This window comes from Delphinapterus leucas, unplaced genomic scaffold, assembly GCF_059928025.1.
Source record: "Delphinapterus leucas isolate spDelLeu-1000000601 "Yukka" unplaced genomic scaffold, BTC_Dleu_Yukka2 spDelLeu_asBTCV2_sq49, whole genome shotgun sequence".
Classification (NCBI taxonomy): Eukaryota; Metazoa; Chordata; class Mammalia; order Artiodactyla; family Monodontidae; genus Delphinapterus; species Delphinapterus leucas.
This window is the reverse complement of record NW_028322258.1, coordinates 1,999,956-2,012,586: the sequence shown is the minus strand read 5'-3', so window position 1 is coordinate 2,012,586 and position 12,631 is coordinate 1,999,956. Positions and strand designations below refer to the sequence as shown.

Here is a 12,631-nt window from a genome sequence, read left to right as displayed (position 1 = left end):
TAAAGGGAATAGAAACAATTATTCTACCACTTTATATTTTTAACTATCCCAACTTTAAAAAGTGATGAGATTATGTGAATTGAAAGGGACCATTCGTTTTCAGGGAAGTGAAATGTTGAGGAGCAATGTCCAGGCTGCCAGTATATTGTTCCAGGGAAAGTTAATGAAAAGTGAAGCAGGTTGAAACCAATCTTATTTTTTTGGTTTTTTGTTTAATTAAAGTGCATTTTAAATAGTTGATCATAAACAAGGGGAAGGGAAGCACAATAGCAAAATAAAAGCAAAACTATCATAGCTTTCTGAAAATTTTCTTCAAAATATGTCTGGTTTAGTACCTTCTGATTTACTCATATCCAAGATGAGAGATGGGTCTCAAAATTTCAAGTTTGTTTTCTTAAGTCCATTAGTGTCCATTTATTGGATTCTATTGAAATGTGACACTAGTATTGCCCACCCTTACTTAATTGCACTCTCCATAACTACCAGCTGATCTACTTGACAATCTAAAATCGTCATCATTCTTACGATACTAAAGTTTTGACTGCATTTATCTCTACATTCAGTATTTCTCAGGTGGATCAACCTCCCAGAATGCAATGTTACATTATTGGCCCCTCTCACTCACATCCTGTCTTGTTTCTTAAAGTGTCACCACACAGGGACATAAAATAAAAGAGCTACTAATAAAGGATAGGTACAAAATCCATTTTTGAAGAAAAGTGTGGCTGCCATACAGCAGCAATTGCAAGAGAGGTGTGGCTATTTGGGTTTGTAACCAGCTTGAAGGCAGTAGAAAAGCTTTTTTTTTATCAAGCAGCAAAATTTCTGTATAGATGAATTAGTCAATTGTATCCTTTATTTATTGCCTATAAAATGTATTTATCTATGAAACCTTGAAAAACTGTTTAACACTTTTCATTGTATCTGTGACTTTGTGTGCCTTAATTTATCATTTTTCAAGTGTATTTAAAATATGTCTTTTATCTCATTTGATTCTTACTCAATGCTCTGAGATAAACTAAGTGTTACTAGCCACATTTTAAACATAAAGAAACTAGAGACTAGTGAGGTTTTAATAGCTTGCCCTGGTGAAAGAAAGAAAACGGGATTGCAGAGGTTGTTGTCATTTCTATTGGGTTGGCCAAAAAGTTCATTTGGGCTTTTCTGAAACATCTACTCCTGCCTCTCTGTCTTAAGAATAAAATGAGGCCAACTGCTTTTTTTGAAACATATTTGGATAAAATATAGATCCAGCTTTTAAAGTCTATACTTCTAATTGCATCTATTGATATTGTCATTTAATTTGCTTTTAGTAGGCTACAGTTTGAATGTATGGGAGACTTTTTGTGTATTCTTATGTTTCGATTATTTCCCCCAGGATTCCTTCCTTCCAGAGTATGATCTTATTTAATCAAAGAGAAATAGTCCATCATCTCAGTACTTAACCCTAATATAACGTGCATCCTCAGCAAACAATATATAAAACATGATGCCAATATAATATATACTGGTTTCTATCATGAGAATAATGTTATGGAAAAGTAGCAATGGCAATGTTTTACTGAGTGCTTACTATGTGTCAGAATATTTCTCTGTCTTTTACATACATTAGATCATTTAATTCTAAAAAAAAAAGAGCAAAATAAATTAGAAAGGTATTATTGATTGGTATCCATCCTCTAGAGATGAGGAGTCATTGGGAGGAAAGCAAATAATTTGCCCAAGGTCATCCAGCTAGTAAGGACAAGGTTAGGATCAAAACCTAGGCAGTCTGGTCCCTGCTCCTCTACCTTCACACTCATCCACATTTCCATGTCCAGCTCCCAAATCTGCTTCTCCCCAACTTGTCTTATAAGCAGATTGAAAAGGAATTCCTTGATACTCCTATAAAACTCAGCAGTTTCCTCTAGGTTGCAACAAGATGTGCTGTATTTCCTGTTTTTGGCTTCATCACACTAAGCTCCTTGACCTTATTTACACTTTGCAACCCAAGCACATCCCTAGGTAAGAATTTTTACTCAATAAACTATGGTTGAATAATAAATGATAGGATGAACACATTATCAAATTTTATTGAACACCTGCTATGTACTGGGCATGATCTAGATACAGTGAAAGCAGCATTAAACAAAAAACTAGCAAAATATTTTGTTGCCATGGAGATTATAATTGTTCCAAAGGTCTTAAACAGCTTCATATGATCCTGAAAGACTAAATCCTATTTCAAATTAGTTGAGTTTCCTGGCATCTGAGGCTGAAATAGACAATATTTACTAATTTCAAAATGATGCAAATGTCAGTTCATTTAATTTTTTTAGAAGTCTAAACCTGTGAACCAAGCTTGTCAAGATGGTGCAACATAAGTCTTTCTCCATACAGTTTAATTAGACTTTGTTAAGTAGAGTCATTTGTGCTTTTACTTACCACTTTTTTTAATCCCACATTAAATAGGGCTACTCTGCTGTCCTTATCTACTTTTTCTTTCTGTATTTTGTTTCCACTCTGTATAAACACCTAGTCTTTGACTATTTCAATTCAATCATAAATTTAGTTTAAAAAAATCTTCTTCTGCATGATCAAACCTATTTGAAGTGCAGGAATCAGAAATCATCCTGGTCAATCTTATAGTTTTTGTCAGAACTGAATTTACCTCTGAGAAGGGAGCTAAGTGATTCATTGAAATATTGTAGAGTTGTCTCCTAAAAACCTCAGTATACTTGTGTGATTCAACTCATCACAAAAATCATCTATTATTTAAAAAATATATGTACTTAGCAAAGGAAATAATTTATTATATCATCTCTGAATAGATAAGTTCAGTTTTTACTACCTTTAATATCACTTGTATATATATGAACGTTTGCTAATTTATTTATAAAAATACATTTTAAAAAATGCTTTAATTTTTCTATGCTTTGTCATTTTACGTTCTATAGCAATAGGGTGCTACAAACTACGAGCCAAATTATGTGTCCGAATTTACTTAGAGTTTGTGTACTTTCTGTGATACCTTGTGTTTTCTTTCTTTTTAAAGTTATCTGGTTGATTCCCGTTGGTGTGTTGAAAGACTTACCATTTCTCAACCATATAATTTTAGGCCTTTTACTTAATATCGTAATGGCTTATTCCCTACTACCACCACTAATGTAGAGATAATAATACTTGCCTCAAAAGGTTATGGAAAGTGTCATAATATTAAACAACTAAATGTGTGAAGTATTGCCTAACATGTAGTTAAGTATTTATTAAATCTAGTTTTATTTTCATATCCTGATTTCATTCATTCATTCATGAAATCTTTTTGGATAACTTTTCATGCCAAGAACTGCATAATGGTTGGAAATTTTAAAAATACATATATATATAATAAAGCATTCTCTACTTCATGGTGCTCCCTGGGTATCATAGGCGTTTAAGATGATGACACAATACAATATGCTGAATGTCAGAAGTGGAATTATCTGCAGTCCCAAAGTAGGCCATTCCATGTGTACGGGCACACAAAGAAGGGGCATTGATCCCAGTTAGAGAACTAGAGGGAAAGGAAGGAGAGGAATTGGGATTGGTAGGAAAGAACAAGAAAAGCAGGTACGTAGGATGAAAATGTGGTGACCACTAAAATCGCTGATGTAAATAGAGAAATCTAGAAAGCAGTTGAGATACATGTCAGAATCTAGAGAATTATTCTAAGCATGAAGTATACTTGGAGATGTAATCAACATCTAGAGTGAATAATAGCATCAGGGGAGGAGGGCAAGTAGAGTGAAACAGCCAGTTAGTGGCTAGCGAAGTGAAAGCTAGGGAACCCTAGCCTTTAAGGAGCATGGAGAGGAACTCTTGAAGAGTGAGAGGAGGCAGCCAGAGCTGTCTCAAAACTACATGATGGGGCTTCCCTGGTGGCACAGTGGTTGAGAGTCTGCCTACGAATGCTGGGGACAGGGGTTTGTGCCCCGGTCCGGGAAGATCCCACATGCCGCGGAGCGGCTGCGCCCGTGAGCCATGGCCGCTGAGCCTGCGTGTCCGGAGCCTGTGTCCGCAATGGGAGAGGCCACAACAGTGAGAGGCTTGCGTACTGCAAAACAAAAAACAAAAAAAAAAAACAAAAAAACTACAAGATGGGTATAAAGTTTCCAAATACATAAGAACTGAGGAGCAAAAAATTTTGCAAAAAGGTCAGTTGATTTATATAAGGATTGAAAACCTTTTCAGATTTAGAATTAGAAGTTCCCCAGAGACTTCATTTTTTTTAGTAGTAATTTTTAAAAATTTTATTGGAGTATAGTTAATTTACAGTGTTGTGTTGGTTTCAGGTATACAGCAGATTGATTCAGTTATACGTATGTTCATTCTTTTTCAAATTCTTCTCTCATATAGGTTATCACAAAATATTGAGTAGAGTTCCTTGTGCTATACAGGAGGTCCTTGTTAGTTATCTATTTTATATTTAGTAGTGTGTGTATGATAATCCCAAGCTCCTGATTTATCCCCCCCCCCCATTTTTCCTCTTTGGTAAACATAAGTCTGTTTTCAATATCTGTAAGTCTGTTTCTGCTTTGTAAATAAGTTATTTTGTGTCATTTTTTAAAAATTAGATTCCTTACATAAGTGATATCACATGATATTCGTCTTTGTCTGACATACTTCACTTAGTATGATAATCTCTAGGTCCATCCATGTTGCTGCAAATGGCATTATTTTGTTCCTTTTTATAGCTGAGCAATATTCCATTGCATACATGTACCACATCTTCTTTATCCATTCCTCTGTCAATGGACATTTAAGTTGCTTCCCTGTCTTGACTAGTGTAAATAGTGCTGCAACGAACACTGAGGTGCATGTATCTTTTCGAATTATGGTTTTCTCCAGATATATGCCCAAGAGTGGGATTGCTGGCTCACACATTAGTTCTATTTTTAGTTTTTTAAGGAACTTCCACACTGTTCTCCATAGTAGTTGTACCAACTTACATTCCCACCAACAATGTAGGAGGATTCCCTTTTCTCCACACCCTCTTCAGCATTTATTGTTTGTAGACTTTTTGGTGATGGCCGTTGATTTTACATTTCTCTGATAATTAGTGATGTTGATCATCTTTTCATGTACTTTTTGGCCATCTATATGTCTTCTTTCGAGAAATTCCATAATGATGAATATAAAAGCATCAAATCTCTTTGGACAAAAAAGTGTAGAGACTGTGAATGGCCTGTGTAGTGGAAAATACAAAACAGTGGAGGAAAGTGTAAGATATGGCATTCACAAAAACTGATCTAATTATATGCATAGAAGGATGGTTTATTATTGCCAAGTAAAGGACCTGACAATTATCATCCTGTTTTTCTTTCTTTTTATCCTCTCTCCAGAGACTTTAAAATTTGAAAATTTCAGTAAGATTATTTTCTAGATTATTTCAGTAGAGTAAATGTAAACTACTCTCTCAAAACACAAGATAAAAAGAGAACATATAGGTAAATTTTTCCATTTGGATTATCAGTCAATATTATCACTAAATATTGACCACATGCAATTTAAAAGCCTGTTTCTATATTTTTTCTATTTAATGTTTCTAAATATGAATATGTAAATTGTAAATGTAAATTTTTAAAAATTGTTATTAAATCTAAATATTTTCTGAAAAGTGAAGATATTCCTTTTAAGTTCTTTGCTCAAACTCTCCTATTTGATAAATTCTCTAGTTGGATTTTAATGGAATTTTTCTTCCAAATTGTGCATTTTTCCTATATAAAATTCAGGTCATTATCATTCATTTCTGCATTAAATTTCTTAATCTTTGAAAATTTTTTCATTTAAAAATTAATAACCTATATTCTGTATAAAATTCATATTCAATTTTTCAGAATAAAGAAAAAATTGAGTATTAGGACTTCAAATTGTAAAAATTTACATATACATTTTAAAATGTTTATCTTTGCTATGATTTTTTCACAATCTATTGTTTTTTTCTTTACAGGTACCCACTTACTTCCTGACCTAGTAAGGCAGCTATTCTATTTCATATACAAATGAAGAGAGGAAGGACGAGCAAATCTGAAATGTTAATTGTATGTGCTTTAAAAAGTCAAACAAAAACCCTTAAATGATCTTGGTGCTTAGACTATAAATTCAGTGACCCTATTTTGGTCTTTTTGGTGGTTAGTTTCTTAAAGTCTGAATATCATGTATGCTGAGTTGATAGTTATGGATTTTTTAAAAATCATAAACCACTCAGGTGATTGTGGGCTTCTATACTTTTTCTGCACCTATTATTCCTATATTCTACCCTGTCTTAATTTTTTTTTAAGTTATAAAAGGAATTCTTTGTATCATCTTTTTGTATTCTCTCTCCCACGTCTGCCTCTAACTGTAACCCATTCTCTCTCTATTATCACTTAATTTTAGCCTCTAATTATGTCCCTGCTGTCTTTTTATTTCTCCCTCTTTGTCCATATTAGCCCTTTGAACCATAACTTTCTGAGAAGATGGAAATGCCCTCCATCTGCACTGTTCAATATGGTAATGAGTAGCCATGTGTAAATACTGAGCACCTGAAATGAGGCTAGCAAGTCTGAGGAAGTGAATTTTTAATTTTATTTAATTTTAATTAATTGAAATTTGAATAACTTCACATGGCTAATGGTTACCATATAGGACAGTGCAGCTTTATACCCCTTATTCGTTCTCATTTTCTCATTCTTTCTCCTCTGCCTTGGTATATATTTCTTCTTTGTCTCTGTCTCTAATTCTAACTGTAGTTATTTTTTTTTTTCAGAACTTAGGGTCACTTGCTTAACCCAAATGAAAGGCAGAAGCTATACTTCAAGTGCAACCACAAGGCAATGATCCTGTTCATAACATTAACTCCTCTTCCAGCACCTCCAGGGGCTGCTGACTGGAGCTGTTTGAATCTTTTGCTGGTTCAGTTGTGATAAACTCTGAGGGGGTTTATCATACACTACTTTTTTTTTTGGTTATTGTTCTTGAACTCCACAAAAATCAGAAGCCATTAGGACACTTTCAAGTTTATGATTCTTGAAGTGAGTTGAAGGCAAGGAAATGTTGCAAATGACTTTAAGCTTGAACAATGTAGGCCTTTACTCTCATGATCTTTTACTCTTTCCAACATTGTTCCTCGCATTATTTGCCCTAACTCACTTATCGATCTTATACATTTTGCATCTCCTTTCAGATACTACTCTATTAAAATACATCTTCAGTCTATTCTTTCAATACTTAAGCCATGTCCAAAATTTGATATATCCCATATTTTAGAGATCAGGTGAAGCCTCAACTGAAGCAAAGACCATTCAGTTTTAACTTTTACAGCATTATTTCTAAAACCACTGTATTATAAAGCTGTTTACTTTTCAAATTCTTAGATCCATGGGAAATTTTATTTTTGCTTATATACATTGTAGGATTTACTGCTTCGTTTAAGAAAAGTTAACTTACTAATCAGGAAAATGAATCAAAAGCCTTTAAGTATTTTGTATAACACTAGTAAGAACAGGCTAAGGATTTTTTAAAAGGGCTGGCTAAGCTTGGTCCCAGAAAACTTGTGAGCACATTACAATTGCATGTTAAATTGTAATCTCTCAGTAAACTGATTCTGTCATTTTAAATTGTGTGAATCTGTGCCTTCCTAATGATTTTATTTTTCTTTGTGATAGAATGCCTCCTTTTCCCTTTCTGTCACATATACATGTGCAGACACACACACAAAGGTTTTCAAATTCTTGTGCTGGATTTGAAAATCTCTGAAAGCCAACCAAACTAGTTTCACTCCCTTTGAAATAAAATAAGCAACCTGTCATCTACTGAGTTTAAAGCACTATTCCAAAAATATGTTCAATAAAATTTATATGTTTTAAAGTTTAACTTTGGATTTTTTTCTTTTTGTTTTGTTGCTTTTTAAAAATGGAGACATTCATATTTCATGGCTATTTTTTTGGAAGAATTTTCAGAAACATTTTAAAGAAGAAACTTTAAATTTAATTCAAAATTAATTTATTTATACATTCACGTTTATAGACAAGTTTTAAGATTCCTGAGAAGCCCCAGTTTCCCAAACAATACTAACGCATTTATTTTCACCACAAAATGAAATCGATCCAAAAAAATGACTTTTATGATTCTATAAAACCAATGCTTATCATCTTACCAACAATGACCAAAACTATATTTGCCTCTGAGAGGTGGGATAGGGAGGGTGGGAGGGAGGTGCAAGAGGGAGAAGATATAGGGATATATGTATATGTATAGCTGATTCACTTTGTTATACAGCAGAAACTAACACACCATTGTAAAGCAATCATACTCCAATAAAGATGTTAAAAATAATAAAAGCTAAAGTGATATACACAGTGTTTCACTGCTCCAACTTCAGGTAGTGGGTAAATAAGAATGACAGTAAAATACAGTGTGTGACAGGATGAAGTCAGGTAACAGGAATCCAGTAGATCTTACTGAAGTCACCATTCATCCTGCTTATACAGGTAACAAAGCTTGGCTGACATGCAGGTGATAGATGGCTGGCTCTATCCACTCACTGAGTGGAACATGTAGATGAATAATCGTGATTCAGATCTGTGCCTTAGTTATTCAACAAGTTACTCTGTATAGTGATTTTGGGGGGTATCTTGTGGGTATCACAAGAATAAACACAAAAGTAAAATCTGCCAATATTAAATATGTAAATTCTAATTTTTTCTTATCTGGACTATTGTCTCCTGTAAATAAGAAAATTTAAAAACAGTCAGTGTTGGCTAAGAGAGTTTCATATATACTGTATCCATACTTTTTGTGCTCTTACTGTTGTTTTAAGATTTTATGATTTTTCTTGTTTCTGTTAACTCAGGCCAATTAAAGCAATTCCTTTTGTGGGCATTTGGGTCATTGTTTTCAAGTTTATTGATTCAATCGCATTCTATAAATATTTGTGAAAAATCACTTCTTGTCATACTCCATGCCAGATGCTGGCAAAATAAAGATAAATGAGGCACAATTACTATGGTGAAGGAAGTAACTAGATACCATAGTAGATGATGGAGTTCTACAACTTGAGTATGGAAGAGGGCTGCAGTCTGTAGTACCTTATTACCCACAGAATTATGAAGACAGAACACATCAGTGTGGAGATTTTGGTGTGTATATTAGATGTCACCTCCAGAAAGAATTGCAGTCTTTTTTTCCAGTTTGCCTGGTGCTATTAAGAAAGTACAGATCCACTGAATTCTGAATACTAATCTTGTGACAAGTACTTTCAAATGTATGACAACTATAGGTTTCATGTTGTGGACAGCTTGGCTACAAAACACTAAATAAATGGAGAGCCTAAGTATAGTGACACTAGGTGGGAACACTTAGGCTTTCCTGAGAGTAGAGTAATGAGTATCCACACAGATCTGCATTGCTATCAAGGAGCAAGGCTAACAGTTTCATTGATGTCACTCCCCACTCCTTGATTGCAAGTCTGTTAAATAAAACAATGTAGGCTGTCTTGGACACATCATGTGCTATGTAAGATATTAAGTTTCAATTCCTTGTCCCATAAAGTTGACAAGTTCTTATATTATACCATAAAAAATCCTCTGTCTCTAGCAGAAACCAATCAACATATAGGAAAGAGAAGATACTTAATATTATAAAAAGAATGTAAAGTTAAAGGCAATGTAGTAAAGAATTATTGGCAAACAGTTGCTATTTGTGTTGATCTTTCCTTTCTTTCCAAGTTTTGATTTTAGATTTTAAGGATTTTTAGGTTAGCAACATCATATCTAGGTTTTCTCATATTTTTGTATATCAGCAAGATTTCACACTTCTTGACATGTTATGATTTTAGACGTTTGTGCTTTAAGAGTCCCCCCAAAATGTATCTTGGGTATTGAAATTCACAGAACAGGGGCCATGTCTTATTTTTTTTTGTATCCCTCACAGATTGCTTTGTAAATAACTATTTATTTACTAAGATATAGGGTTTACTAAATAATATCTGAATGACAAGTCAAAAATAAGTAGTTTTTTTTTCTAATTTGTCCAGGCACTTAGGAAAAATTCTCGCTAACAATTTATAGCATAACACCAAATGTAACACGTAGGGAACATAATGCATATTTAAATGCTATGTAAGCGGGATTAGACATGAATTATCTGTGGAAAGATCATGTTTTCCTTAATTTACAATCCCTAGGTACATATTATTTATTATATGTGAAACATAGTGTTCTAACACACTGTTTTTCCAAATAGTCTGAGACTTGGTAGGTAAATTAAATTTCACTCGTGCTACTTTCACTGGCCTAAGTCATTCCTAGTGATGGCTCACACTCCTGTTTCTTGAATTCAATGCTGCCCACAACCTGGGGTTATGCTTTTGTTATTTGATAAAGCAATGACCATGTTATTGAGGAATAAACATCTAAGTCCCTAAAATAAGCTCATATTTTTCTCCACTTACCCCAAACATAACTACCGTGTAATATAATAGATGCTGAAGAACTGAACATTTCCCACTGACCCTTGCTAAACACTAGACCCAACTATTCCTCACTACCCCTCTTTTTTAAAATTAATTTTTTATACTGGAGTATAGTTGATTTACAATGTTGCATTAGTCTCAGGTGTATACCTATTCAGTTATACAAATACATATATCCATTCTTTTTCAGATTCTTTTCCCATATAGGTTATTACAGAATATTGAGTAGAGTTCCCTGTGCTATACAGGAGGTCCTTGTTGGTTATCTATTTTATATATAGTAGTGTGTATATGTTAATCCCAAACTCCTAATTTATCCCTACCCCACCACGTTTCTCCTTTGGTAAGCATAAGTTTTCAAAGCCTGTGAGTCTGTTTCTGCTTTGTAAATAAGTTAATTTGTATCATTTTTTAAGATTCCACATATAAGTGATATCATATGATATTTGTCTTTATCTGACTGACTTCACTTAATATGATAATCTCTAGGTCCATCCATGTTGCTGCAAATGGCATAATTTTGTTCTATTCTATGGCTAATATTCCATTGTATATATATACCACATCTTTATCCATTCCTCTGTCAGTGGACATTTAAGTTGCTTCCATGTCTTGACTATTGTAAATAGTGCTGCAGTGAACACTGGGGTGCATGTATCTTTTCGAATTATGGTTTTCTCCAGATATATGCCCAGGAGTGGGATTGCTGGCTCACATGTTAGTTCTATTTTTAGTCTTTTAAGGAACTTCCATACTGTTCTCCATAGTGGTTGTACCAATTTACATTCCCACCAACAGTATAGGAGGATTCCCTTTTCTCCACACCCTCTCCAGCATTTATTTTTTGTGTGTAGAACTTTTGATGATGGCCATTCTGACCGGTGTGAGGTGATACCTCATTGTAGTTTTCATTTGACCACTCCTCTTGTTATACCCAAGTTGACTCACCAACAGAGGCTAAGCCTGGCTTCAGACATAATGTCTTTATATATGATCCTGTATTTGTCATAACCACATACAAATACTCAGAACAAACAAATCTGACTGATCATCTTCAATCTAAGGTATATAGATTTGGCTGAGAATCAGAGCATGGCCAAGGAAGACAGAAGGAGAAACCAGAAAGTAGTTAGCTGAAATACAGGGCAAAGCTGATGAAATTGGAAACTTGAATTTATGTGGTTTTCAAGGTCACATATAATCTTTATCAAAATTGTCTATATTGGTTGCTGAGAAGTTATTAACAAAGATTGAAATCAGATATATATATATATTAATCTATATTTATCCCCTTTTCTATAAGTTATTTACATGTTAAAATGACCAAAAATTTTTGTTATATAAAGGAATGATCAGGGTTGAATCTGGAAACAATTTTAACTTTTATCTTTTGCACTCTCCTATATAGTAATATACACATATGTATATCTTTATTTTACTGTGTATATGTTTATATACATATATGTACATATATAAAATATATCCATATGTGTGTCTATATACACACACATATATGCAAAGATGCACATTTTCTAGAAATATATCCCAAAATTTCTATCCCTGTGCTTCTCCTAAGTGTATAGTACCCCAAGTTAGTTTTCTTTGACTCTTAGAAGCATGTAATCTGTTGGAAGAGAAGATATTGCATTAATAAGTAATTTTTATCTTTAAATGTATAACTTCCTATGGATACTTACATTTGTATACTCAAAAATAGTTCAAGTCAACAAAACCCAGTAGCAAAAACTACAGTTGATGGCCAGATCTTGTTCCGTAATACCATTCTCCAAAATGCAACCAGTACTCTTTGGAGAAATGGCTGTTTCTAGGACTGGGACAGAAAATGTGTATGATGATTGTAGAGTATTTTGTAGTGCCAGAGAGTAAGGAAGTGACACACACACACACACACACACACACAATGATGAAGAATTACAAAAGTGATACAGGGGCCAGCCAAAAGACCTGGCACAATTTGAGAAACAAAATAGAATACTTTTAGATTATAAGGTATAAAATATCCATGCATTCATGTTGATATAAAGAAATGGTTGAATAAGTGAGGAATAATAGACAAATTTCCTGCACAGAAGAATTTAAAACCATTTATGTAGATATGCTACCCTTCAGAAGGTACAGATTAACTCCCCACACCTTAAG

General features: G+C 33.7%; 1 protein-coding gene across 4 annotated transcripts in view; it reads left to right on the top strand.

The window, feature by feature from the left end:
- Positions 1–12,394, top strand: part of LOC149743936 (uncharacterized) — a 227,089-nt gene extending 214,695 nt beyond the window's left edge. For 2 of the 4 annotated variants that reach the window (XM_089905991.1, XM_089906014.1), the window contains exons 4-5: positions 5,969–6,059; positions 6,767–12,394. Coding sequence is in view for 2 of the 4 variants with exons in the window: in XM_089906014.1 (XP_089762140.1) it covers positions 5,969–5,987 (19 nt within the window). In the remaining 2 variants the exon portion in view is untranslated. Of the gene's footprint in view, positions 1–5,968; positions 6,067–6,766 lie in introns of those variants that run through there. The other 2 variants (XM_089905989.1, XM_089906013.1) reach the window with 1 other exon arrangement.
- The last annotated feature ends 237 nt before the right edge of the window (positions 12,395–12,631 follow it).